Source organism: Nymphaea colorata, chromosome 12, assembly GCF_008831285.2.
Source record: "Nymphaea colorata isolate Beijing-Zhang1983 chromosome 12, ASM883128v2, whole genome shotgun sequence".
Taxonomy (NCBI): Eukaryota; Viridiplantae; Streptophyta; class Magnoliopsida; order Nymphaeales; family Nymphaeaceae; genus Nymphaea; species Nymphaea colorata.
In genome coordinates this window covers 6744974-6770684 of record NC_045149.1, presented here as the reverse complement: position 1 = coordinate 6770684, position 25711 = coordinate 6744974, and the positions used below count along the sequence as shown (strand labels likewise).

At 39.1% G+C, this 25711-nt stretch overlaps 2 protein-coding genes across 2 annotated transcripts in view; one reads left to right on the top strand and one right to left on the bottom strand.

Annotated features, from left to right (window-relative positions):
• The window catches only part of LOC116265352 (uncharacterized), a 41663-nt gene extending 30119 nt beyond the window's left edge, over window positions 1-11544 (top strand). Inside the window, exons 10-23 of the mRNA XM_031645914.2 lie at window positions 2934-3051; window positions 3236-3448; window positions 3599-3920; window positions 4936-5029; window positions 5500-5608; window positions 5813-6081; window positions 6218-6345; window positions 6431-6665; window positions 8631-8819; window positions 8889-9181; window positions 9352-9559; window positions 9635-9877; window positions 10523-10605; window positions 11192-11544. Coding sequence (XP_031501774.1) covers window positions 2934-3051; window positions 3236-3448; window positions 3599-3920; window positions 4936-5029; window positions 5500-5608; window positions 5813-6081; window positions 6218-6345; window positions 6431-6665; window positions 8631-8819; window positions 8889-9181; window positions 9352-9559; window positions 9635-9877; window positions 10523-10605; window positions 11192-11345 — 2658 coding nt within the window. The 3' untranslated portion in view covers window positions 11346-11544. The remainder of the gene's footprint in view (window positions 1-2933; window positions 3052-3235; window positions 3449-3598; window positions 3921-4935; window positions 5030-5499; window positions 5609-5812; window positions 6082-6217; window positions 6346-6430; window positions 6666-8630; window positions 8820-8888; window positions 9182-9351; window positions 9560-9634; window positions 9878-10522; window positions 10606-11191) is intronic.
• A 12146-nt stretch (window positions 11545-23690) lies between these two features.
• Window positions 23691-25450, bottom strand: LOC116265980 (E3 ubiquitin-protein ligase ATL4). The gene has a single exon (XM_031647003.2). The coding sequence runs from the start codon at window positions 25124-25126 to the stop codon at window positions 23996-23998; it is 1131 nt and encodes a 376-aa protein (XP_031502863.1). The 5' UTR covers window positions 25127-25450; the 3' UTR covers window positions 23691-23995.
• Window positions 25451-25711: the final 261 nt, after the last annotated feature.

Sequence of the window (25711 nt, the reverse complement as noted above, 5' to 3'; positions counted from 1 at the left end):
TGTACAGGGTTCAGGTTTGCGCATCCATTATAAACTTATAACTGAACACACAGAGATAGAGAGATAGAGACTAGAGAGAGAGAGAGAGAGAGAGAGAGAAAGAGAGAGAGAGTTCTTAGTGATGAAGCAAGATTTTTTGCATATAGGTTTCATCTGAGATGTGCATCGTGGGATGCCCATCCTCCACTGTGATCTTGAGGGCTTGAACTTGTGCGTCTATGCCTAAAACCATTGATGCCTAGGAGGGCTTGGATCTCTCTGCCTCCAGCTGGAGCAGCCAGATGACGCCCCAATATCTACTCTAGTTTTCCCACTTATGGGCAAGAGAAAGCTGGATAAAACCACAAGCCACTGAGTGAGGCACCAAGGAGGGTTCTCAAGTTTGCAAAAGCCCCAATTGACAAGTCCCAAACACCATGGTGAGAGAGAGAGAGAGGTGTACACTAATTACAAACCAGAGCGGTGATGTTGGATGAGCAGCAGCAGTGGTAAAGTTGGATGAGCAACAGCGGTGGCGGTCAAACTTGCTGTGGCAGTGGTGAGAGGCAATGAGCTCTGCTGTGGTGAAGAGGATGCAAGCTAAAAGAGAAAGTGAGAGGAGAAAACATTACCCAATGACTACTTCTTTTGCCCACGGATAAACATCGGACCTCAATAGGTCCTATATTTTTGCACTCTCACCATTGAGCATGCAGATGTTTCCTGCGTGCATGATGGAGCATGGATCAAACCAATAGGTCCGACATTTTTCTGTGGACAAACATCCGCGCTCTTGCCATTGAGCATGCAGATGTTTCCTCCGCATGTGATGGACCATGGATCAGACCATGAAATGATGACATTGATCCGCAGTCTTTAGTAAGATCCGCACTTATCAAACACCCATAATGACAATCTGTCCATCTATCTCTTGTTTCTCTATTATGTTCCTTTTATATGTCAAACTAACTTGTAGCACATTTTTTTTTCTTTCTTATCGCATACTAGGATGCTGGATTTTGCTTCATAATGTACAAATTTGGCTATGCAGTTATCATTTGTAATTTTTCTTGCATCTGCTTGACATATATTTCATGTAAAAGCTCACTTTTATTTCTTCAGGTAATTGTTTCTATGGTGTTGCCATTCTTTCTTAATGAAACATGGTAATTGTGTTAGGATATCTGTTTCATTTTGGCTTCTGCAAGGATGAGGATTAGTCTGCTATCTCATTTTATCTTTTCAAATCCTGTAAATTGAGGTTTTGATGGCTCCTGCAACAAGCTGTATTCTTAACCTTTGGCTTGATCCACCTTACTTAGTATGCGAGCACACTAGTGATTGGTTGTCTTGTGACAAAATTGTTGGAAGAAGCAGTTTCTGAAAAATATGCATGTGTTCACCAAATCCCTGATACCTTCTGAAAACCATATAGATCATTTTATATGGTTGGATCTATGAAAATGGAAACAAAGAAACAAATTTAAGGAGAAGGGCCAGAAGGCAAATTTTGACTAGATTGCATGTATAGAGGTTCTATATATATATATATATATATATATATAGTGTGTGTGTGTGTGTTGTATTTACACATCAAATGAGACTTGAAATTCCTCCATACGGTAATGGCCGTGGAGGGAAAAGCCCATTTGGGATGAGGGAGCTTGTAAAGTTGGGGCATATTATTGGCTCAATTGGAGTCAAGGTGGGTTATGCGAAGGCACACCCACACTACAACCATCTGTATATGAAATAATTTGGATGTCATAATTGAAGTTGTTTTGACTTGGTCCAATTGTGTAGATGTGTTCAACAGGACCAAAGCCTAATAATATTTGTGTAGTTTCTAAAAAAAAAAAAAGTTTCTTATGAGCCTAAAAAATTTGATACATTATCTTTCATTGTTGAATTGCTTACAAAACCTTGACACACGGATTCCAGCAATTCAAAAGCTAATCTCCACGAAACCTACCTTATAGATCTTGGGAAAAATGAGCATTTTGATAAAACGAGAAAGGCAACAAATTTGCATATATAAACAATTGGGGATTCTGACCATGACTTGGGTACCTATAAACAATGTAGAGATTATGATCCATGAATTAGGTGGAGACCAAATCTGGAATCCAGGTCCGACACTATAGATCACATTTTGAGGATAGAATTTAGGGAAACAAATGCAAAAATTGATAACATGAGAATGATAATGAGTTTTCACATATAAACAATGCTGGTGATTATGATTCATGACTTAGGTTAAAAACAAATATGGCTTGTGTAAACAATTTCAGAGTTTGTGATCCATGATTTAGATTGTGACCAAATCTGGCACATATAAACAGTTGCACCAATCATGGTCCATGACTTAGGTTGAAATCAAATCCAGAAACAAAGCATGCATAAATCAAGAGTAGAGGTTATGATCCATGACTTAAGTTGAAAACCATATCCAAATCCAGGTCTGCATGAGTTCCTGCTTGTTGATAGACAGTAAAGGATGAGCAGAGGTGATTCCTGCCTCCCGTACTGTCTCATCTGACAAAATGAAGGTAGACATCCTTTGCTTCTTTCCATTCTGGTTTAAAAATAGGAGAATTGATAGGTGTCACAACCTCCTCACCTTGAAAAGAAATTTATTTTCATAAAGTTCTGAAACTGCCATACCTTATATAAGGTGTCAGTTGATTCAGTACCATGTTTAAGCACATCGCCACTTGCATAACCACAAGATGTGCATATCCATGTGACTTTTGTCCCTGAATGCATAAATTTTTGGGATATTATTCTCTTCTAAATTGTTAAATAGCTTGTTTTCTTTCTTTCCTGTATTTGCTTGAAAAGGATAGGTTCAGAGCATACCTATTGCAGAAGATTGGCTAACCATCTTATATTTTCTGTTAATGTTCCTTTTTTTGTATTTCTAGTTTGATTTAACTGGTTAAAATTTCTGTCAGATTTGCCGTGTGGAAGACCTTACTATTAGTGGCCTTGTCATCGGTAGTATCATACACATCCACAGGGCAAGGACTGTTGTCGTTAATACGGGGGGTGTGATAAGTGCATCAGGGTTAGGTAATATTGAGGTTTTTTGCTTTATATTGACCATAAAGGATGCCAAATACATATTACTGAATTATCATATTGATGTGGTGATTAGTGCACAATGCCTGAGTCATATTGTTCTTATGATGCTGAAATTTAACTTGATCTCAATGCCTACATTTATAGTTCTTTTTCTTTCTGCGGACTTTTTTAGGTTGCATAGATGGAATTGGAAAAGGGAAATATGGAAAATATGGAGCTGGAAGTGGTGCAGGACATGGTGGTCGAGGGGGTGCAGGATTTTATGATGGAAAACTAACTGAAGGTGGTAAAAAATATGGTGATGCTAATCTGCCTTGTGAACTTGGAAGTGGCAATGGAGATCCTACCAAACTTGATGGTTACGTTGCTGGAGGAGGGTTGATTGGTAAGATTTGTCAAGTGATTATATTTTACTAGTGGTACTTTTATCTATTTCCTGAGCACCTGTCTGTTGCAGTATTATGTCAACTTTTTTGGATGTTTAAAAGAAGCCTGCAGAGGTTCCATATACTATTATTGATATTTCATTTTGTAGTGATGGGCTCTACCCAATGGCCATTGTCAAAATTGGACATTTATGGATCCATGGATGCAAATGGGGAGAGTGTTGTACCTTTGAGAAATCAAAATTATACAACAATTGGTGGGCTTGGTGGTGGCTCTGGTGGGTCAATTCTTTTGTTTCTTCAGATGCTTGTGCTTGGGAACAAGTCAACGCTATCAATATCTGGTGGAAAAGGTGGCCTTTTTGGCTGCGGCGGTGGTGGTGGAGGAAGAATTCATTTCGATTGGTCGAATATAGCAACTGGTGATGAATATGTTCCAATTGCTGTTGTAAATAGCACCATCAACTTGAGGTTAGCCAAATTCTGACTCAATCTGTATGTGATAGCTGTTAATAAGACCATCATACAGAGGTGGGTGTGGGCAATAAGTTGAGTATCTTGAACTTGACTAGGGTAGGCCTAATTAAGGTTGGCCCGATCTTGACTTGTGTATGATGAATCAAGTTCAAGATCTTTCAGCTCATATTCAAATGAGCTGAGCTTGAGCTGCATTGTGCAAGCTCATTTAAGCTTTGATTAAACTCATGAAAAGAAGTAATTCTTTTGGTGTATTGTATGTTTTACATGTTTGGTGCTGCAATAGCTTTTTGTGCTTTCATGTAGGTGTTACATGTTCAAATCCCCCAGTTGTCATTGTCTTTTGACACATCTCCCCCAAAAGCTGTAAAAAAAAAAAAAATCTTTTCAGAGTCGGCTGAGCTGCGAAACTTGAACTTGACTTGAGTTCAAGCACAGCCAAGATTTCATGATCTGTGTCGAGTGCTGCACAAGGCAAAGCTTTCAAGGATCTAGCTGAGCCTGAGCCATCTTAACCAAGGTCGAAGTCAGCTTATGCTCAACCCTACACGGAGGTGTTAATAATAATAACACATCATTTGCTATTGTTTTATTTCCTCTTGCTGAAGTTACTAAACATTCACGGCTTGTCTTTACAGCTTATAAAACATGCCTCAAGGACAGGAAAAAGTTTAGTTTGTCTTTGGGCAGTGATACTTTGACAAAACAATTCTGCAGTAATGGTCATTTTTTAAAGAAATTGCATTTCGATTGTCAACCAGTTCACATTGTCATGCTAGCTGTCCTGCATATGTACCTAGTGCACTGCTGTCCTAGATTAACTATGCTATATCATGGTGCTTTTGTCTATGTGATATCCTATTGTTCACGCACAAACACTCTGACATTATACTTTTATGCTTAGCAATCTGTGCGCCAAGAGCAACAAGCATGGATCTTTTTTCTTTTTAAAGTTTTAACTTGAAATCATAACTGATAGCTAAGTTAAAACTGTGTGGCTTGCATGTAGAGGTGGCTTTGGTAGTAATGATGGCCTTTCTGGTGAGGATGGAACAATCACAGGGAACAAGTGTCCAAAAGGGCTTTACGGCACATTCTGCAATGTAAGATTGTCATTTGTGAAGTCCATAGTTGCCGTTTGTTGTTGATGTCAATGGTTTTTTCTGGTTGGCATATTGTTTTGGCAAAGATATTTTCATTCTATTGATGATAACGAAGACTAGGGTTATCTGAAACTATACCTTACAAGGTTGATGATATGCACGATCTTCATTGTGAAAAAATAAAAAAGTTCTTAGTGAGGTTCTGTTGCTTTTCATGTATTATATACCTGAATGAAATTCAGATCTATTCTAAAATGTTCAAGTGGCCTAACGTCCTGACTCAATGAATCTTAGTCTACTTTGGTTTCTGTTTTGTTATAGTAATAGGGCAGGTTTACATCCATGACCTTCTTGCTTGTCTAAAGAGTTACTCTCATCTGTTTGGTTATTCAAAACTTTGATCTGTGAAATTTGTTCAAGTATATTGGTATTATGCCACCTGAAAAGTGAAGCATTATCTTCATTTATAGGAGTGTCCAGTTGGCACATATAAAGATGTAGATGGCTCAGAACCTTCATTATGCTCTCCGTGCGCCCTCGATTCTCTTCCCAATCGTGCAGTTTTTGTATATGTAAGAGGTAAATCTCTTGATGTTGCTGCATTCTCATTTTTCATGCCTGCAGGTAGTGGTTGAATTGAAATTTCGAACGATAGGACTTTCTTCTTGTTTTTCACCGTGAAACACATAAAATTGCATTTTCTGATATGTAAAAAAGAAAAAGGTTATCATTCTTGGGAGCTACCTCTTTTTCTGGCTTGAAGCACTAAACAGCTTTATGCAGGTGGTGTTTCTCAACCTTCTTGCCCGTACAAATGTCTTTCAGACAAATATAGGATGCCAAACTGCTATACACCACTTGAAGAGCTTGTGCATAAATTTGGAGGGCCATGGTTCTTTGGACTTATTCTGACATTCAGTTTAGTGCTCTTAGCATTGCTGTTGAATGCTATCAGGATTAAGTTTGTGGCATCTGGAAGTTCTTATGGACACATGAAGTGTAATGAATCTCGCGTTCATCACTCATTCCCGCATCTCTTGTCTCTAATAGAGGTATTATCACTGCCCCTCTAAGGTTCAAGTGTTATACTGTTTGGAGGTTTAGGTTCTTTGAGATTTCTGGAATATGCATTTGTTCTAAAGAATTTTATGATGATTTAGCTTGAATTATCTAATTTTTCAACCATAGGTGCATGATACCCGCAGAAATGAAGAAACACAAAGCCATGTACACAGAATGTACTTCATGGGTCCAAATACCTTTAGAGAACCATGGCACCTTCCTCATTCTCCACCTGATGCTATTGTTGAGATTGTGTATGGATGAGTATCCATGTAAAGGCAATTCTGCTAGTTTTCGTTTATGTTTATTGCCTTTCTTGATTGGCTATTGTATTGACAGGTATGAGGATGCCTTCAACAGATTCATTGATGATATCAACTCTATTGCTGCATATGAGTGGTGGGAGGGTTCAGTGCATAGTATTCTTTCTATGCTTGCTTACCCTTGTGCTTGGTCGTGGAAACAGTGGCGTCGGAGAAAGAAGATTCATCGCTTGCAGGAATATGTCAAATCAGAATATGATCATTCTTGTCTCCGTTCTTGTCGTTCACGTGCTCTTTACAAAGGGATGAAGGTACTTGTATTCTTTCCTTCACGGGCCTAGGTCAGGAAAACAGTTCCCTGCCTATGTTGTGAAAATCGCTGCTTAGTCAGCATATTCTTTCTGGGCACAAATCTAGTGCCTAGTTTCACCAATAGCCTAGGTAGGTGCTAATTGAAAGTCCTTTTTCTTTTCTCTTGCTGTTTTAACATTTAAAGAAATAAATTATGTTCCTTTTTCGGATGGTTTGATTTTTATCAGTTTTAGAATGAATTGCAATTTTTCATATTTACATTTTAAACTTTACTTTGGGTTCCAACTATGCTGAGTTCCACCTAGGTGTCAATTAAGGCTTTTAGTGGCCTCCTTGCCTAGGTGCCAACAGACACCTTTGGCTACGTGGTCCCTAACAAGGAATGTTATGAATTATGATATATGAGGAAGAGGCTTATCTAACTGCATCAATAATGCGAGATATATTTCATGGATAAGTATGTGATGTAACATGGTGTCATCTTTAGGGCCATACGATGCTGACTAACTTAACCAGCTTTCAATGATTGAAAGCATTATTGTTACTATAGGGTCTTACATGTGGTCGATGGTCTGTTGGAAGCAGCTCTAGATTCTTATCATGGCAAAGCTCAGTGATGAACTATGTGTTTATCTTAAATTAATGTATATATGCATGTTCATGTATGTGCGCGTGTGTGTATGTAAGATTTTGAGAAAAACTGATGGCACATGTATATAAACCCTTTACTGTCGTGTGTACTTGTTTATAGCCTTTTTTAGTGAAAGCCATTTTTCAAGTTACATGGGGAGTAGAGATTCACCACATCAGATACACTTACCAGAAAACATGTTGCAATATAAAATTATAAATTATGCAAGATTGCAATAAAATCCTCGATCATAGATTAGGCTGCAGTCCCCATCAAATAAAGAAATGAATCCATGGCAACTTTGTGATTGTATCTTGTGGGTGGAAAATCAATTTACTTTCTTGAAGAAGTAAAAAGTGTGAAAGATATGACCATATGACAAAGTACATGCCTCTTATGGAAACAACTGTTGAAAGGTTCATGTTTTTGTGGCATTATGTCTATGAGACTTCAATTCATAGTTCCAATCACTTTTGAAATAGATGGCTTAGATTTCTGTAGAAAACTAGAAATGAATGCTTGAAAATGAAGATGTGCAGTTCATATTATGATCATAGGAATGTTTTTATTACTGGGACCAAATCAATTTCTTGTGATACAATGTCTGGATCAGCTACCTTTTTCATAAGATGGAACTGCAAACTCAGATCCCACTAGTTTAGGGACACAATTTGCAAATTTTCTGCTGATGAGAACACTAAATCTTTCTTTTGAAGATAAGTGAATGTGATGCTGGATATGCAATGATATATCCGTGGGTGCTTGTATATGTTCTGTGTCTGGCTCAGTAGATTAGCATGAATGCCTGGTCGTGCACTCACAAAGGTGAGAGACAATCCAAGCTTTAAAACCGCTTCTTTGTGTTTCGTTGGCTGTACACAATTGCTACCAGTTTTCATTGCTCGGTTGGAAGAAATATGTGCATTAATCAACAATATGGTCGAAGCAAGCAGTTTTTTTCTGGCTTGCCAGAAAGCACCCAACTGATCAGCATGATTTTTGATGCATTTTCTTCTTATCATTTTATGATGTTTCTTGTACTGATCAAAAGGTAAAATGGACAACAGTTCTCTCTCCTTTCTTTTTTTTTTTTCTCTTCCGGGTGCATGTGGATGCACATGGGGCTTTATGATAAGTACCAAAGTTTTACAGGTTGAAAGATTTGAAAATTATTGTCCTGAAAAATAAGTTTAATACGATTGAAAGTACTGATAGATGAATTTTTGGGTGTCTATCAGTTCTGTTCATGTGTTCTTACCCTGCTGAGTACAGTAATGGCCTGTTGTTGAGCGTATTATGTTTCTTTTTACAAATTGATGGCCCTAACTTGCAGGTAGGCTCTACCCCGGATCTTATAGTTGCTTATATTGATTTTTTCCTTGGTGGGGATGAGAAGCGATTGGATATACATTCAGGAAACCTGCATAGGTTTCCCTTCTGTATTATGCTTGGCGGTGATGGAAGTTATATGTCTCCTTACAACCTTCACAGTGACATGCTGTTAACGAGGATTGTAAGCCAGGTATTTTTGGTTCTGAGGCAGATTGAGTCTTCAATTATGACTTAAAATAACCTTATATAATTTCTACAGTATATTCCTTCAAAAATCTGGGATCGGCTAGTTGATGGAATCAATGCCCAACTAAGAACTGTGAGACAGGCACGTGTGCGTTCCACATTAATGCCTGTTATTGACTGGATCAATATTCTTGCAAATCCACAACTGCAATTGTATGCCATTAGAGCTGAGCTGGGATGGTTCCAGGCCACAGCTTCTGGTTATTATCAGTTAGGGCTTCTAATAACAATTGGGAATTCATTGCTCCAAAATAACAGCCTGAGCGTTCCCAAAAGAACAAGCAGAGGCAGTTTAAATCAAACGAGGTATTGTTCGATAACCAATCATGTCGTGTTTCCGTCTCACACAATATCTGTGGCATAAAATAAAATCTCATTGTATGAACAATCTTCTTCATTAATGGATGGGATCTGCAACTATTTTATTATCGCTTAATGACAAGACCTCTTATTTACCATTGAATGTTCTACTGCAGTAAAAGTCCTACAGTTCCCTGCAACAGTAGTGACCAAATGCAGCAGAATCAGCAGCTTGCTAATCATTTTTTATCACGGAAGAGAATAAGTGGAGGAGTAAGTGGAGGGTTACTGAATAGTGTCACAGTACAATCTCTGGACTATAAAAGAGGCTTCTTGTTCCCATTTTCTCTTCTACTCCAAAATACCAAGCCCATTGACTGCCAGGTAAATAATTAAGATTTTTCCTTTTTTAGTGCTGGTGGATTTGACTACTAATCCATTTACTCAAACGTATTGCAGGATACAGTGCTGCTAGTTATAACGATTTTACTTCTTGGGGACTTCACCTTAACCCTTCTTATGCTGCTTCAATTTTACTGGATTTCTCTGGGCACCTTCCTTTCAGTCTTGCTTATCCTTCCACTTTCCTTGCTATCTTCATTCCCAGCCGGTTTGAGTGCACTTTTCAGTCAAATGCCTCAGAGATCTTCTTCTCTTGCACGGGTTTATGCTTTATGGAATGCTACTTCTCTTTCCAACATCGTAAGTACATTGTCATATATTGTCCTTCTCTTTCTGTGGTAGTTTTGTAATATCGATTTGGAAATGATGAATTACATGATATGTAGAACTATGTAGCCTTTTTTTTTGGGTGCTTATATGTGGCTTTATGCTTTCCGTTAGTAAGGAGAATGGTTGAGTACATTACTGGTATCCTAGAGAGAATTAACATTTTTCGGTGTTGCTTACTTCAAGATGACCCAAATGCAATGCAACTTTAATCCAGCATTTGCTACTGGTATTTTAGTTGCAGCACCTGCCAATACGGGAAATATAGTCATCTTAGAAAGTTGCTGCTTCATAGTCTCTTCAATTTTTAAATATTATATTTGTCTACGTTAGTATTTTATGAGTTTATACTTTACTGTCTTTTGTGGTTTTGGGGGTATAAGTAGATATGAGGAAAATATTTAGTTTATGTATGTCTTTTGCATGTTTTGGTTTTTTATACATGTGTTCTGCTTGTAACCTGAAGTACATTTTAGGAAATCCGATATGAATGTAAGCGCAATATCTTGATGAAAGTTGATTTTCATTTATACAAGGGTTTTCATGCTAGCTTTTCTTTTAGTAGCCCATGAATGTGGGCTGTGGAGATCTCTGACAAATTTTCTGGCATTAATGCAGTTCGTATCTTTCAGTTGCGGCCTTGTTTATTACGGTTTCCTACAACAATCTTCTCAAACTACAAGTGCTCAGACATTTGGAAGGTATCTATCCAACGATCCTTTTTGTTTCTGTCTTAATCTAGGAGATTATACCAAGTAACTAAGCAGATGATTGCGGTTGTGGATATATGGTATAAGCTCATACTGACTTTTATGATGGGTCATTTGTTGTCAAACGTCAGTTATCAAGAACAAACCAACTTGTGAGAAAGTATGACTAGGTCCAGTGAATGTAATCAACAATAGTGCTGTAATTTTGCTTGTCCAGTTATTGTAAGAAGTTGCAAACTATGCCCTTGAAGTCCATACTTCAGAATATTTACGTTCAACTAGGCAGCCTCTAGGAATCTTCCTTCGTAATAATGTCGACATTGCCTTGTCTAAGTCCAGACATTCGTTGCCGAGTATAAGTTCAGGATATTAACTTCAACAAGAAATTTTGGGTTGGCACAGTTGACATGGTCATGCTGTTAATTCTTCCGTTAGACGAGTTCTTAGTTGCTAAAAGGAGACAGTGATTTGTCTGAGGATCATATAATATGCTTTAAAATCTTCAATCCTTTTCATTGTTATTTGTGAATTTGTGTTTCTGGTTATAACTTGTGATCCTCTTTTTTTTCCTATGCAGAAATAGGGAGGGTGATGGGTGGTGGGTCTTGCCCGTTGTTCTTTTTCTCTTGAAATGCACTCAAGCACGGTTTGTGGACTGGCACATTGCAAATCTGGAGGTTCAAGATCGATCTTTGTTTTTCGTAGAACCGGAGAAGTTTTGGAATCTCTGATATCTGTCGGTAGTGTAACCTCGACATGGACAGGTGTGCGAGTTTGGATGCCTTCTGTCTGTGCTTTTTATATACATATTGCATTCTTGAATGTAAATATCCGTTTTAAATGTAAATTATGATTTGTTTTTTTGACCTCGAGGTTTTTGCAACCCCAAATGTAAAAAATACAATGTGAAGTTGTTTGTGTTCATAGTCACCAAGACCAAGATTCTGTTGATAAAAAATTGTGAGGAATTGCTCAAGAAATGAACGTATAGCGAAAACATGTCCTTGTTTCACAATATTTCAACTAACCGTTTAACGTTTTAAAGTGTGTTCAAAGTTCAAACAGCCTCTTTTGATTACCACCGTCAAGTTACCTCTGGTTCATTTCAGTCATTGAATAAAATGACTAAAATGACCTCCATAGTCTGTTGCTAATGCAAGATGTTCCTCTGAAAGAAAAGTGCCTCAATAAGAGAACAGGACAGTTCACACCCCTTTTTTCCCCCTGAAAAATTTATATTGTTAAATCTGGACTCCTAAGAATCACGTTGCTAATGATAAACATTGTCAGGATAGGATTTGATCGAAGACAAAAAAAAAAAAAATTGCTGCATTTGCTAATGAAAATGGTCAGAGGGTACTGATTTGTGCATTTCTCTGTCCTGTTACCCCCAACGGATTTCTTTCCAATGGTGCCCCCAAGCAATCACCATGGCTTCCATGGCCAACCTTCTAAGGCCTCTCAAGAAGCTCAAACGCACCCCTTCCTCCTTTACAGCACTAGAGGATCCTAGCTTCCATCCAATTTGCTGCCCCACCAAGAACCTCACTTGTAGTCCTAAGTTTCTGCTGATCAGCATCTCCTCTTTCACTTAGTGTTTCCATGATTCTTTCTATTTTTTTAGTGGAAAATTCTCGTTTAAATGCTCATCTTTGGAAACATTAGATAAAACTGGACACATCTCTGGCCAGGGGCAGAACCAGAAATATTTTTTAGGGGGGCCGAATAGTATTTTGAAAATTTATATAGGGGCTGACAAACAATTTTGAGAATTTTTACATATGAAAATATCTTCAGTGTCTCAAATATTCAGAAATGAGAGACTCAAAACTTGGATTAGGCAAGAAACCTTGGTTCACAAATTCAAATGCTTCTTTCTTATGCTTGGACAAGTTGAAGTTAACTACAATTCCAAACCAAAAATTGTGGAGAGGTCACAGACCGGTATAGGTCATCGGGTTGTCTATCTGATAACATCAGCAATTGGGTTGCAAGTATTATCCTTTGAAGGATGTCTAATAAGAACATTGTTTTTTTTGAAATATATGTTCTACATTGTGTTTATGTAGAAGAAAGTGTTCTACATGCGGGATGCAGATATTACTGGAATACCCTCCTTCGGTCCTTCTTGCAATCAAGTGAGGTAAAGGAAAGTTAAAAGTTTAATAGTTTGGATGCATTTTTTGGGCATAATTTGGTAGGGATCTGCCTAACTTTAGCTTGTCCATTAAAAAAAGTTAAGCTACGATGACCATCTCACCAAATCGACAAATCTCATTAGGTACGTTCATAAGATTAAGAATCTTGCATGGGAAACTGAGGGTTGGGATTGGGTTGGTCTCAATGTTTGGCAGATTGAAAGGGATTGGTGAGGAATCTCTCTCTCTCTTATTTACGAGTCATAGAGTGGCAGATTGCCATCAGATTATGTGAATCCCGGGAGTTGGACTTTGAGATCCTCCAACTTGGTTTTATATCAATGCCTTAGCTGGAAGGATCAAACTACTGTTGGCTATAAATGAGTCAGATGATCAAATGCATTCAATATGATAAAGGATTGAAGAAAATGATGTTACGACATGAAATGAGATAGAAAAGAGGGGCAGCCGATTCACATTAATTAAACTGAAAAACAAGTAGTTAAAAGGGGAAAGTAAACTTGAGTACTAAAAAAAAGGCAAAACCGAGAATTTTTGCCTTTGTTTCATGAAGCAAAAGAATTTAAAGAAAAAAATCAGCAAGCGTGAGGAGGGCTATGGTTTGAATGAATTTGAGCTGGTGCTGACTTTTAGATCCTCCCAAAGGTTACCTAAACATTAGAATTCCACAACATGCATACTTTTCATTAATAAACCCCACGACCAAATGAAATGATATCTTTAGTTAAAATATTAATACTTGCAATTCCGGCCTGTCCTTTACCCAAGTCTCTCTCTCTCTCTTAAAGCTTTTAAATATTCAAAGATAACAAATTATGCATTATACCCTTTACAAGGAAACTCAATATATATTGTTTGCCTGTCAATGTCTTGCTGGTGGCTTTGCCTTCTATATCAGTGTGTGTGCGGCGAACAGTTCTATGATTCCATACCTTTTTAGTGGATGTTTACCGGCAAATGGGGACAGTCATTTTCGAACACTAACTGAAATAAACAGTACCTGTAGTCATTGATGTTAAACACTTGCCTAGTAGAGGTTGGTGCAAGTTCAGCAATTAGACCTTCATAGGCCAATTTTTGTTTCTTATTTTTTCGTTTCAACTAACATCATTAAAATATCAAGTAATGGAGGAGAAGTGACACTAGACAAACCGCCTGAACTCTTTTCATAAATAAGAAGATATGTCAAGTTTATATAATAGATGGACAAGGGTGGAAGTTTTGGTTAAGGGGCACTGGTTATAAAATTTTATTATCTAAAGTATCAATATTAAACTAGGAGTTTTTTGAGAGTCTGTGTGGGCAATAGCCCATACAGTGCCCACTCACTGCCTCCGCCCCTGTTAAGATGCATCACCTTATCATATATATATATATATATATATATATATATATATATATAAAATCATAAAAGACAAAACCAGATCCTAAATCTCATTCAAGTTCACCCACCAGGCCAACTTTGTCATGCGACAGATCCCATGTAATCCCAAAACCACCTTTAAGCTCATCTTTGCCTACCAATCTAGCCTTATATATTATTAACAACATGATGGGACATCCAAGTGTTAGGCAGACAGCCCTCTGCTCATCTGTTCATAGATCGAAGGCAGCCTATGACTGTCTATGATGTGAGAGTACCATCTTCCAAATACTATTGGCTTTATACAGAAAATTCCTGTCCTACCGAGGTTTTATATATATAAACTTGGTTTCTGTATGGCCCATTTTATAGGATCTATAATTAGGGTTGGAGCATCTATTTTCCAATATAAAATTACTGGTCAGACGGTACGAGCTTCCAAAAGAGTGATCATGTATTCCGGCACGAATTGACAGCCACAGGAGAGAGAGAGAGGGAGAGAGAACAGAGAGCAGGTAGTGTATTAGACAAGGATAACTCACCATTTGCAAATCAGAGAAGTAGCGCCCACATATATTGAACTGATGGTTGAACTTTCACTAATCTGTCTGTTTGAAATAACCCTTGTGGTTATTGCCAATGAAGGAAGACTCTGGACTCAGGAAGACTGGACACAACATCGAGCTACCGGAGGTCAACTTGATTAAGCTTGGCATTTGATAGTGTGATTGAGTAATTAATCAGCATGTTTTAACTAACTAGACATAGCTTGAAACTAAGAGGTGTTTTGGTAATTAGAATACTTCGTAAGTGTTTCATGAATCTACCCTAATGATGAAGAGTAGATGTTCCATGAATCGAACTCAATATTTATTAATACAGATTCATGGGATATTCACAAGATCTTTTATTTACCAAACAATCCCTAAGGTTCCATGTTCGGCCCCCTCTCTTTTAGCATCCTTTTGGCAAAAGTGTTTCTTTAGAGTTCTAGTTTAAGAAGGTCAGATCATTGACAGTCTGCACACATCTCCTTGGCATAATCTGATAGGAGTCAGCATTAATCCTGACTTGCCTAAAAGTACAAGAAAATTGAGGGGACACAACCATGTGGGAGATGTTTTTTTCATTTATGATGTAGCTGTTCAACTACTTAACCGGAACTACTGAGCCTAGGTGTAAGATATTCTTTCTCATATATATGTTACATTGGAAATTCTATCTACTGTGTATATGTCCGCTGCAGTGTGTGACTTGCAAACATGTCGAAAAGCCACAAATTTCAGACATTTAATAAGCTTGTGATCTAAACTGTTTTTGGAGGCAAATCTTCTGTGGCTATAAATGAGTACTCGGACATGTTTCTTTCAAGATCTGTATAAATAAATGAAAGTGATGTACCGCCATCTTTTATTGAAAGTTTTGGACTATGGCCTACCAGTGAGTGAGGGTCCCCATCGATATAAACAACATTAAAGACAGATATAGCAATTAAGTGAGCATCCTATTCAAAGCCAGAGAGGACTATAGTCTGAATGAGAGTTATCAAAGCAGCTAAGGAGAGTAAATAACCCACTAAACAGTACCAATATGGAGTCACAAAATACCTTTTACTTATATCCCTACCAATGTTCATTAGTGCACCATCCCCTATTCCAATTTTCTTTTCTGATACTCAAATTAATTGAGTTTGTAACGATGGAGCCCATTCTTACATCAAGGCTCCTGGTCTCATGGATCCCAAAAAGACTAAGAACCAGGACCAACCAACCACTTAACAAAGAACTCTAAAGTATAAACTACTAAGTGGAATGTTGTGCAATAGAACCTTCAATCCGGACCATCTGTTGAGAAGGCGAAGGACTATGAACCAATCTATCCATGAAATGAGGTAAAATTTGCAACCATGCATTTAATAGATGCAAAAATCTTTCAAAAACCGCTGAGGCTGATTGGATGCTTGTGAGATCCAACGGTAGTTGATATTCCTGCTTGGATCGCCTGTTGGAGGTACCATCGGTCCATAAAATGGCATGCCACCTTTTAAAAACCAAGGCCATACTTTTAATTCTCAGATTCTGAATCCCTAACCCATCTTGATCTTGATGCATAATTGGCAAACCCATATATCGGACTCAAAAGTCCGGAGCTGTAGATGACCAGGTCACTGGGTCAGCGTGTTGACTCGTCGATTCACTTGAGTATTCAAATAACCGTAATGTAAAAATATTGCAGCTGAATCAGGCGATTCCGAGTGAGTCAAGGGCGAGCCAGTGCCAAGTGGAGCGGGGTCGAGTCAGGAGCGAGTAAGAGCCCAGTCGGGCCAACCCTTGACTTGCGGGCAGATTTGTTGGCAATCCGAGCTTACTCGGGCGATTCCTAAGTCAGCCCGCAAGTTTGCCAACTATGTCTTTAGGCAGTGGCGGAGCCAGCGTGGGGCAGGTGTGGGCGCCTGCCTACGCCAGCTCAAGAAAACTCCATGTGAAATGGAGTCTCAACCCAGCTTCACGCCTGTGTTGCCCACGCCAATATTTGCTTTATTTTTAAAATAACAGAAATTTTTTTCACAAACTATGTACTAGTGCCCCGTAGCCAAAAATATCTGGCTCCGCCACTGTCTTTAGGTAAGCATAAGAATAACCATGCCACTTAATGCTGCTAGGAAGCTGTAGAGAGAGAGAGAGAGAGAGAGTTTAATAGTGATTATCAAGATGGGCCTCTTGTGCTTAACGTGATAAGTTGATAACTGTAAAACTTAAATTCTTGCATGCATGACCACTAGGGTAGGCTAACTGGTGCATCATCTTGGACGTGACGGGTTGAGAGCAGCATAATTATTTGTTGTATGCGGATGATCTCAATCCTATACATTTGAGGGCCGAAAGTTTGGCAGGATTTTTGATAAAAGTAGGTGAACAGGTTTAGCTACCAGGTAGAGCGTATCCATTCGACCAAACCTAGCTAGATTAAGTCAAGTAGACAGTTTACAAGTTTCTTTATATATATATATATATATATATATATAGAGAGAGAGAGAGAGAGAGAGAGAGAAAGTCGCCAAAACTGTCATCCTCTGTTCTAGGGAGAGAGGAAAAAACTGTAATTGTCTTACCGAATTTAAAATGCGGGAATTTCAATGCCAAAGCTTCGGTTTTCTTAGATTGACACAGACATGAGATTCGGCTTCTTAAGATTCAATTTCCTAGGGAAAGTTATGCTGAGTGATTTCCTATGAAAGTGAGTCAAGGGTGTAGGAGTGTCCGGGCGCATGTTCACATTAATCGGAATCGAGTGGGACAGGAAACTACAGCCGATCAGAAATCACAGGCTGCAAGTGGAGGAGAAATCTGAGTGGGAATCGGGACCGGAAGTCCAAGAATTGCAGGGCAATTCAAACACCTTAAATGAGTATTTAATTTCCTCTTACTAATTTACATTTGACATGAAAGTTGCAGATGAGAGGTCCTTCTACTACTACTAGATTCAAAATACATATTTATTACAGAAGGGTTTGAACTATGGATCTTCTTTTCCTTGAGGACTTTCAGTACGAGCCCTAGCCAGGTAGATGAGCAGCTGGTTTGTGATTTTCATGTATTTTAAATTTTTGCAAGGCCTTGACTCGGCCTTATATATATATATATACACACACACACACACACACGAACAATCGTGTGCCTCTTGTGCGTGCTGCCGACAAACAATATTGGTAAAATGAAGATGGAAGATTGCAACATGCAGTCTTGCTAAACAATATGGTCTTTTTTCTTGCAATTTAATTGGAATCGTTCAGTTCTCATGATTTCATTGACATCCAATTCCCATGATAAAACTGCACTCACCAGTGTCTTTGCATAAAGTAAGCTTTCAGAAAACATGCCTGCTCGCTCAATAGAGGCTTTCAGAAAACATGCCTGCTCGCTCAATAGAGAACTGAAGCTCCCATCCAATTTTTTGTTCTCCTAATGTCCATTTGTCGAATGTAATAGAATGTACGTGTTTAATGCATATGGTCCAAAAATTGAGGCAGATTCATGGAACAGTTACAAACTGTTCTATTTACCAAACACGCTCCTAAGATACAAAACTTGTTTTCAGTGTCTTGAGGTGCCACCCTTTAACTTACGCGTCGGTGTACCAACCCCAACCCCCTCTCTCCACCCCCAGCTTGCTTTACATGAAGTTGATATCCATGACACTTAAGATGGAGTGCCAACCCCTTTAGGATGAAGACCTATTAATTTTTGCTTCACTAGAAAAGAAAAAACACTTTGACAAAAGTAAAACTCTGTTGGACTTCAAAAATTTTGTTTTAATTTGAGTTGAGTAAATATTATAGAAAAATTTGGCATGCTTCTGAAATTTTCTCGTACATATGTATTTGGATGTATATATATGTGTGTATGACATTATGATAATTTACTCCCTCATTAATGTTCAATAGTAAATATTCAATTGGGAAAAAATGAACTAAAAAATTAAAGTTATCATGAATGGTAAAAGTCAAGATTAATTTCTGAGTATATTTTTCTCATTGAATATTTACTGTTGGACATTTAATGAGGGAAAAAATGAGATAAAATAATCAGAATGTCACATTACGTACTCTCTTTCTCTCTCTCTCTCTCTCTATATATATATATATATATACATATATATATATATATATATATATATATACATATATATATATATATATATATATATATATAGAGAGAGAGAGAGAGAAGGATGTCAATGGGTTGAACTATTGGATAGATTATGATTCGGGGTCCCCAAGTTTAAAACCAAATCCAAACTATTGCGCAATCATCCTAACAGCTTCTACATGAAAGATTAATCTTCACTTATCCAATTTAGATTACGCTCCAACATTAGAAATTTTGTGTTCAAATATTCCACTTAAAGATGGGTTAGGGGCCTTCAAGAAAAAGGTAACTAAATTGATTTTTGTGGGCGCTATACCTCTATATCTTAAATAGTAGAACATCTTAAATAGTAGAACATGGTACTTAAGTTGAAAGGATGGTACTTAAGTTGAAAGGTGCTATCATTGATATCGATAAACCCATGACCCCAATGACAAGAAAAATGAGAGAGATTTTCGAGCCAAAGGGGAGCCTGCAAGGGCCCTAGCCTTCCCCTCAATTTTTTTTTTATAAATTTACATGTAATTTTTTAAAAAATTCACTTGTCCTATATAAAATTTTTAAAAAATGATATTTTAACTTCTGTCAAAATTTAAAAGCTTTAAATCGACAATCCTAGTGTAAAATTTGTGACTGGAATCCTATAAAAAGAAGAGAGGTACACGTCCTTAGACCTAATCGAGGGCTCCTTTTTTTTTTCTTTTTCTTTTTTTCTAATCTATTCTTTTATCGAAGATCACTTCTGCAATTGTGAAATTAAGGCTTCAACGCTTTCAGGTGTTGTTGTACATTCATTTTTAGTGGTTCAAGGAGGAGACATCTGAAGCATCTTCCTCCACGTGATACTCTTTGCCATGCTCGATCCACAAAGAACGTTCAGAAAAATGTTAAAAAAAAAAACAGAAGCACCAAACGGCAGTTTCTATCAGATGGAACACCTCTGAGTTCTGATTAAATATAATAGCGTCGGTGAGAGATCTAGAGAGAGAAAGAGAGCATGGAGGCATTTGGTGGAAGCATGATTCAATGCAGTGACATGATTCTCTCCATGGAACATTTATATCTCCATAAAAGGTTTCAGTACTCTACGTACAGAAAGGGTTGGAATCGCCTCCTCCCCACGTCGCCCTCTGCCACTCAATCAATGCTCGCATTCAATTTCACACCAGCCGCATCAACGAAGCCTGCTGAAACCCATTCCCTATGTGCTTAAGCTTTAACTTCTACTTCCAAAACTCCCCACCATTCTTCTTCTTCCCCCTCCTCTTCTTCTCTGTTCTGTAATTGCAGCCATCACCGGATTTTTCTCCGGCAGCCTCGCCGCTATTTTGCTCTCTTCATTACCTGAAGGTGCTGCCATTTATGGAACTTCCGCACGCTAAGCTATTCTGAATAAAAAACTCCGACTGCATGGATGTGATCACGTTACAGAGTCTGAAAACCAGATTAGTCACCGACCAACTAGTGATTGGCGAACTGATTCGAATAGGATCGGGTCCGAGGAAGTAACTGATAAGTGAAACCGGCCAGAAGCAGAATGAGTTTTATATTCCCTTGGACCAGGATCGGAGGCACCACATTTAAGGCAGGAAAAGTGGAGAAGTGGAGTAGGTGGTCGTCATTCTCATGAACGAGAAAGTCCATTCCTTCTCCGAGCCCTGTGCAGGGGAGCGTGGAGCTTGAGGAGCCCATAAAGACAGGCGTCGTTGCACCCACGCCAACTGCTGCCTGCATCCACAGAAGAGAGAGAGAGAACCACAACTCCATCTAAAAAGCTGAGTAAACTTGGCTTCCTCCTTGTACATCCCTATCTTTACCTTGAATTGAACACCAACAAGAAGGTAAGTTTGTAGAAGTTGAACCAGAGACATATTATTCATGGGCCACAGATCCAACCAATTAAGTGAGAGAGAGGGGAGGACAACAAGCAATTCACTTGGTCTCATAATCACATTCTTAATTTCAAAATCAACATTCTTCCTTACTACCATCATGATAGCAGTTCAAGGATTCCAAGTAAGAACGTGGCTACAACATGCCATCCAATCCAATCCAACTGGTTGCACTACTTATGAGAGAGAAAAAGAAAAGGAATAAACTTTGTTGGAGCTTAGATAGAAAAGGAGAAGAAGTAATGTTAGAAATAGAAAAGGAGAAGAAGTAATGTTAGAAAGAGAGAGAGATAACCGAAAAAATGAGAATGTATATCAAAATTTAGGAACAAGAAGTCCCCTAGATACAAAAATTGGGGACAAGAAGTCCCCTAGTTACAGTAAGAGAGAGAGAGTAGGGATGTGAACTTTTTGGAGTTTAGAAATGGATATTAGAGATGTAGATGGCTTAGATTCGCCGTTTATATGATCCGACATAATAAGATCTTACATAATCGGATACAGACTCAGATTCGGATTTGAATATGAGGTTTTATAATCAAATTCAGATCCAACACGCGCAGTGTCCGCAAGTTGGATTCTTGTCAGATTTTGGGACTCAAATTCAGATTTATTAAAAAAAAAAAAGCTGATCTGAACTTCATTACTGTTAAGGACCCAAATCCAAATACGGATCATAACCTGAAAACTACTGACCATTTGACATCACTGCACCTCTGTTGAGTGAGTAGATGATATCCAATTTAAAAGAATGTTTTCTATTCGGATTTCTATCATTACCAGATCCAACTACATGCATGGCAGCATCAGATTACGTGCACCAGTAAGAAATTTCTCACACACAGGGAAATTTCTTGTCAAGGAGGGACAAACATGTAATTTTTTATAGGTGTTATCAAAATAGGCCTAAATCGATTAATCCAGATCCAACAAGTGGCTCATAGTTCGGATTCGCCAATTCAAGAGTGCCAAGTGTCGACTTTAACTCTAGTTCAAAATAATTTAGTAATTTTCATTTTTAATCATTTAATACCATTTTATTTTATTTTGCTATAAGTTATATATATATATATATATATATAATTGTTGGCCAGTTCAGTTTGAATCAATGAACGGACATTTCTCCTTCAAAATAGAGAAAACTTATTCCTGCAAACGTTTCTCCATTGTTTTTTACCCATTTCACCTTCCAAATAGAGATAAGTTATTGAGGCGAAAGTTTTACCAGCGGCCAAACAAAGCTTGAAATGGAAAAATCAGGATTGAATGTCCAATTATGGAAGGCAGTTAACTGGAAAGCAAGGGCCTGACCGATGCGGGGTCTAAAAATATTGGAATTCTTTTAGTTTCCAAGTCCGAACCTTTCCGCATTCATACCGTTGCTTGGCCAAGTAGGTTTTACCAAACCAAGACGACAGTTGTCCCCACATGTCTCCATTCAATAATAATGAGGCCCGAACAAGACCGACCCTGGCTAATCTCGATTTTATAAAATATGAAGTGAAATTCAAACTATTCTTCTTCTTTTTTTTTTGTGATTAGTGATAGAGTTAAAAAAAATATTAAGACAGAATTTTACTTTTCATTTGCGAGGAAGTTGGTATCAAACGATGGGCCGTCTTGTCGATTTGTAAACTGAAGTGCAGTGAGAGCGGTACCTCGAGACACCAAAAGTAACTCATGTATCAGGATAAGGAGTTGACAGATGTTTTGTTGAGCTGTGAATCTTTCTGTTCACTCGAAAGAGGCATTCATATGAAAATGAAGAAGTATCAAAATAGAAACAAATCAATTTTAGTGTGGGCAATTGCACACACCAATCTACATGTGCCTTTGCAATTGGTATTTTCTTTATATGTATTAGAAATGTAAGTGGTTCCAACATGGGTCAGATTTAGGTTTGTCAATTTTGAACGAATTACTATCATACAAAGCATAGCTGGTCAGGTTGATGGTGGAAAATGTGACAAGTCTTGTCTCTGCTCTCCGCTCTCCGCATTGAGGAAGTTAAAACCTCGAACACCGAACCCCATCTAAGACGATCTATATGATGACTATAAGATATGAGAAAGTAATATACATGCAGAAAATAAAGAATATATGAAAGTTTATATATGATGACTATAAGATATGAGAAAGTAATATACATGCAGAAAATAAAGAATATATGAAAGTTTATGCGAATGTACAAAGGACAAAAACAGAGAGAGAGAGAGAGAGAGAGAGATTTACTTTGAAAAGAAAAGGTAGGAAAATAAAAGCTAAATATTCCTATATCAGAATGGGTTGAAGCAAGACCTTAAAAAGCTACCATCTTGCTATTATCATTCTTGAATTCACGATAAGACAAAAGAAATTTGCTTCAACGTTGTTGCCCACATGAACTTTATTACTTTAACATCCGTGAGACATTGTGTCTGTTCAATGAAAAAAGAAGAAAAGATAAAAGAAAACTGCCGGAACTTTGGCACCTCTTGGAGGGCCAACTCTCTCCCGCAACTCGTGGTGCGTTTTGTAACATCTGAGAGTAAAAATCTCAGGTATCAAATGTTTGGAAGACAAACAAACACGGAGAAGCTCATGCCGGAGAATCATAATCTTGGAACTCGGAATCATGGCATTAGAAGTCGATCAGAAATCTTAAGCTCGAGACAGTTCATAGCCCTCTTTAGGTTATAATGTTTGATATAATTGACTGTAGTTGGTGCAGCGACACTTAGACATACATATTTATGACCTGATTTAAATCGACATTAACATATGCTTTTGCCTGCATTAAATATCGACAAAATGTCTTAACAGCTCATAAATAGGAAATGTAGATGCGGAGTGGCATCCTTCTTTGAAGCAACCAGACAAACGGCACCATCTAAAGATCCTGATATTAGATTCTTATTTTCTTTCATCCACTTTAAGAATAGCTAGAAAAGGGTTTATTAACCTTTCAAGAAACAAGATAAAAGAAGTTCTGGATTTTCAGTGCTAAACCAAAATCACGATCTTGGCAATATGATGGCGGTAAATTTTCATCATCATATATATTTACAAGTAGATGAACAACTTCAATGTATCTCATCAACCTCATGCAACAAATGAATAAAAGCTAAAAACAGCTCATTTTTGCTCCAAAAAATATGAAAAGAAAAAATGAAGAGCGAAGTAATTATCCGACCTCTCCTATGATTATTACCGGAAAAGGGCGTTCTGTCGTCCGTATATTACGATCGTGCCGCTGAAGCTATTTTTGGTCAATGAGGAGTCAAAGGACAATAGTGTCTCTTCCCAAGAAACTCAGGCATTGTTTGGTTATTTTTCCGTTCACATGTCCGACCTCAAGAAGAGCAGGAAGCTTTCCGCCGCCGCCGCGAACCGGTCGCTGTGGCTGTCCGGCTCGACGCCGGTCGCCGGGAAAACGTCGCTGGGCCGACTCCGGCCCTCGCTGCTCGAACGGAATGACGTCGTCCTCAGCGAAAACGAGGACGACGCCGAAGAGACCAGCCTTTCCAGGTACTCCCTTAGCCAATTGCGGCTTGTTCCGCCGACTCCATCCGCCACCATCTTCGGTTCCGTCCGGTACCCACCGCCCACTTCGCGGAAGTCCGCCTCCCCAGAACCAGAGAACCCGTGAAACCTGTCGGAGTTTTTGTCCCGGTCGGCGACGAACACCTCCGGCTGCGAATTATCCGGCACTACGTACTCGAACGACCCCATCGAATAAGACCGCCGGCTTCCGCCACCGCCCGAACGCCCGCTGATGCTCCCGAGCTCCACACGGAAACTCCGGCCGCCGACGGATGACTTCACCGACTCGACATCCTCCCGCTCGTTCCCGGCACCGGCGGCGCCTGTGTTGGTGGTGGCAGCGGGGATGGCCGGAGCGGCGGTGAGGTCGGAGCGGCAGAGCGGGCATGTAGTGTTGGTGAGCAGCCACGTTCCGATGCAGTCCGCGTGGAAGGCGTGAGTGCAGTAAGGGAGTAGGCGCAGGCGATCGTCCGACTGGAAGGGGCTGAGGCAGACGGCACAATCCAGGCGCTGGTTGCTGCGGCTGGTGATGGAGGCGAAGGTGAAGATGGGGAGTGAGTCCACCAGGGTGACACCTCCGTTTCCTCCTCCGCTACTGCTGCTCCTGCTATGGTGGTGGTGGAATTGGGTCTCGATGGTTACCGCCTCCGGCGGGCTGCTAGTGCTGCTGCTGGTGGTGGGTATGGTGGTTCTTGATCTTCGACGCTCAAGGAGCCGGAGAAGCAGGTGGAGGGACAGCGAAACGAGGAAGACGACGGCCAAGATCAAGAGCAGTATCATGACGGCATTGGCCTTCAGTTGGTGGTAGCTGGATTGCGACGACCTCTGCGTAAAATAGAAGCGAGGGGCTGAAGGTGGTAGCGGTGGTGCCGGCGGTGGTGAAAGGTAGGGATCTATAGAAGGCAGAAGGGTTTTCCGGGACGCCATCGCTCACCTCTCTCTCTCTCTCTCTCCTCGGTTGCTCTAGTTTGTTATATGAATAAATTAATGAGAAGAAGGCGGTAGGGTTGCTCGGTGTTTATATTCAGAAGATGAGGTTTGACTTCAGGATCATCTGGTAAAATTCATGGAGTTAATTAAAGCAAGGCAAAGAATGGGAGCTTCCATGGATGGTCCATTAACCACCTGATGACAGCTCAAGCAGATTCTCTCATCTTTATGCTCGTCCCCGTTCTCAGACCAGCTTCCTTCTTATCTCAATACATAAATTTTTATCTCCTGTCACAAGGGAAACTGTCAATTAAGAGACGTAGTAAATGCCCGCTTACCCTGTCTGGTTCTGGCCCCTTTCGTGTACCTCAAGACATTTTTTCTCCTCCTTCATCATAAGTTTTTGAATTGGGTTTACTAAAATGGCTTCTAGTGAACGAAATCTTGATCTATATCTCTTGTGGGGTTCGCTTACACCATCTGATCTGCTGTCGCCTTGAGTCGAAGGCGTGTAATATTATGTACTTGGACAAACCAAGGTTAGCTCTTGGTAGTAACAACTCGAAAAAGTTGTCATCCATG

Coding starts and splice junctions, on each gene's coding strand:
- LOC116265980 (XM_031647003.2), bottom strand. CDS start 25,126: ATGGCGTCCCGGAAAACCCTTCTGCCTTCTATAGATCCCTACCTTTCA.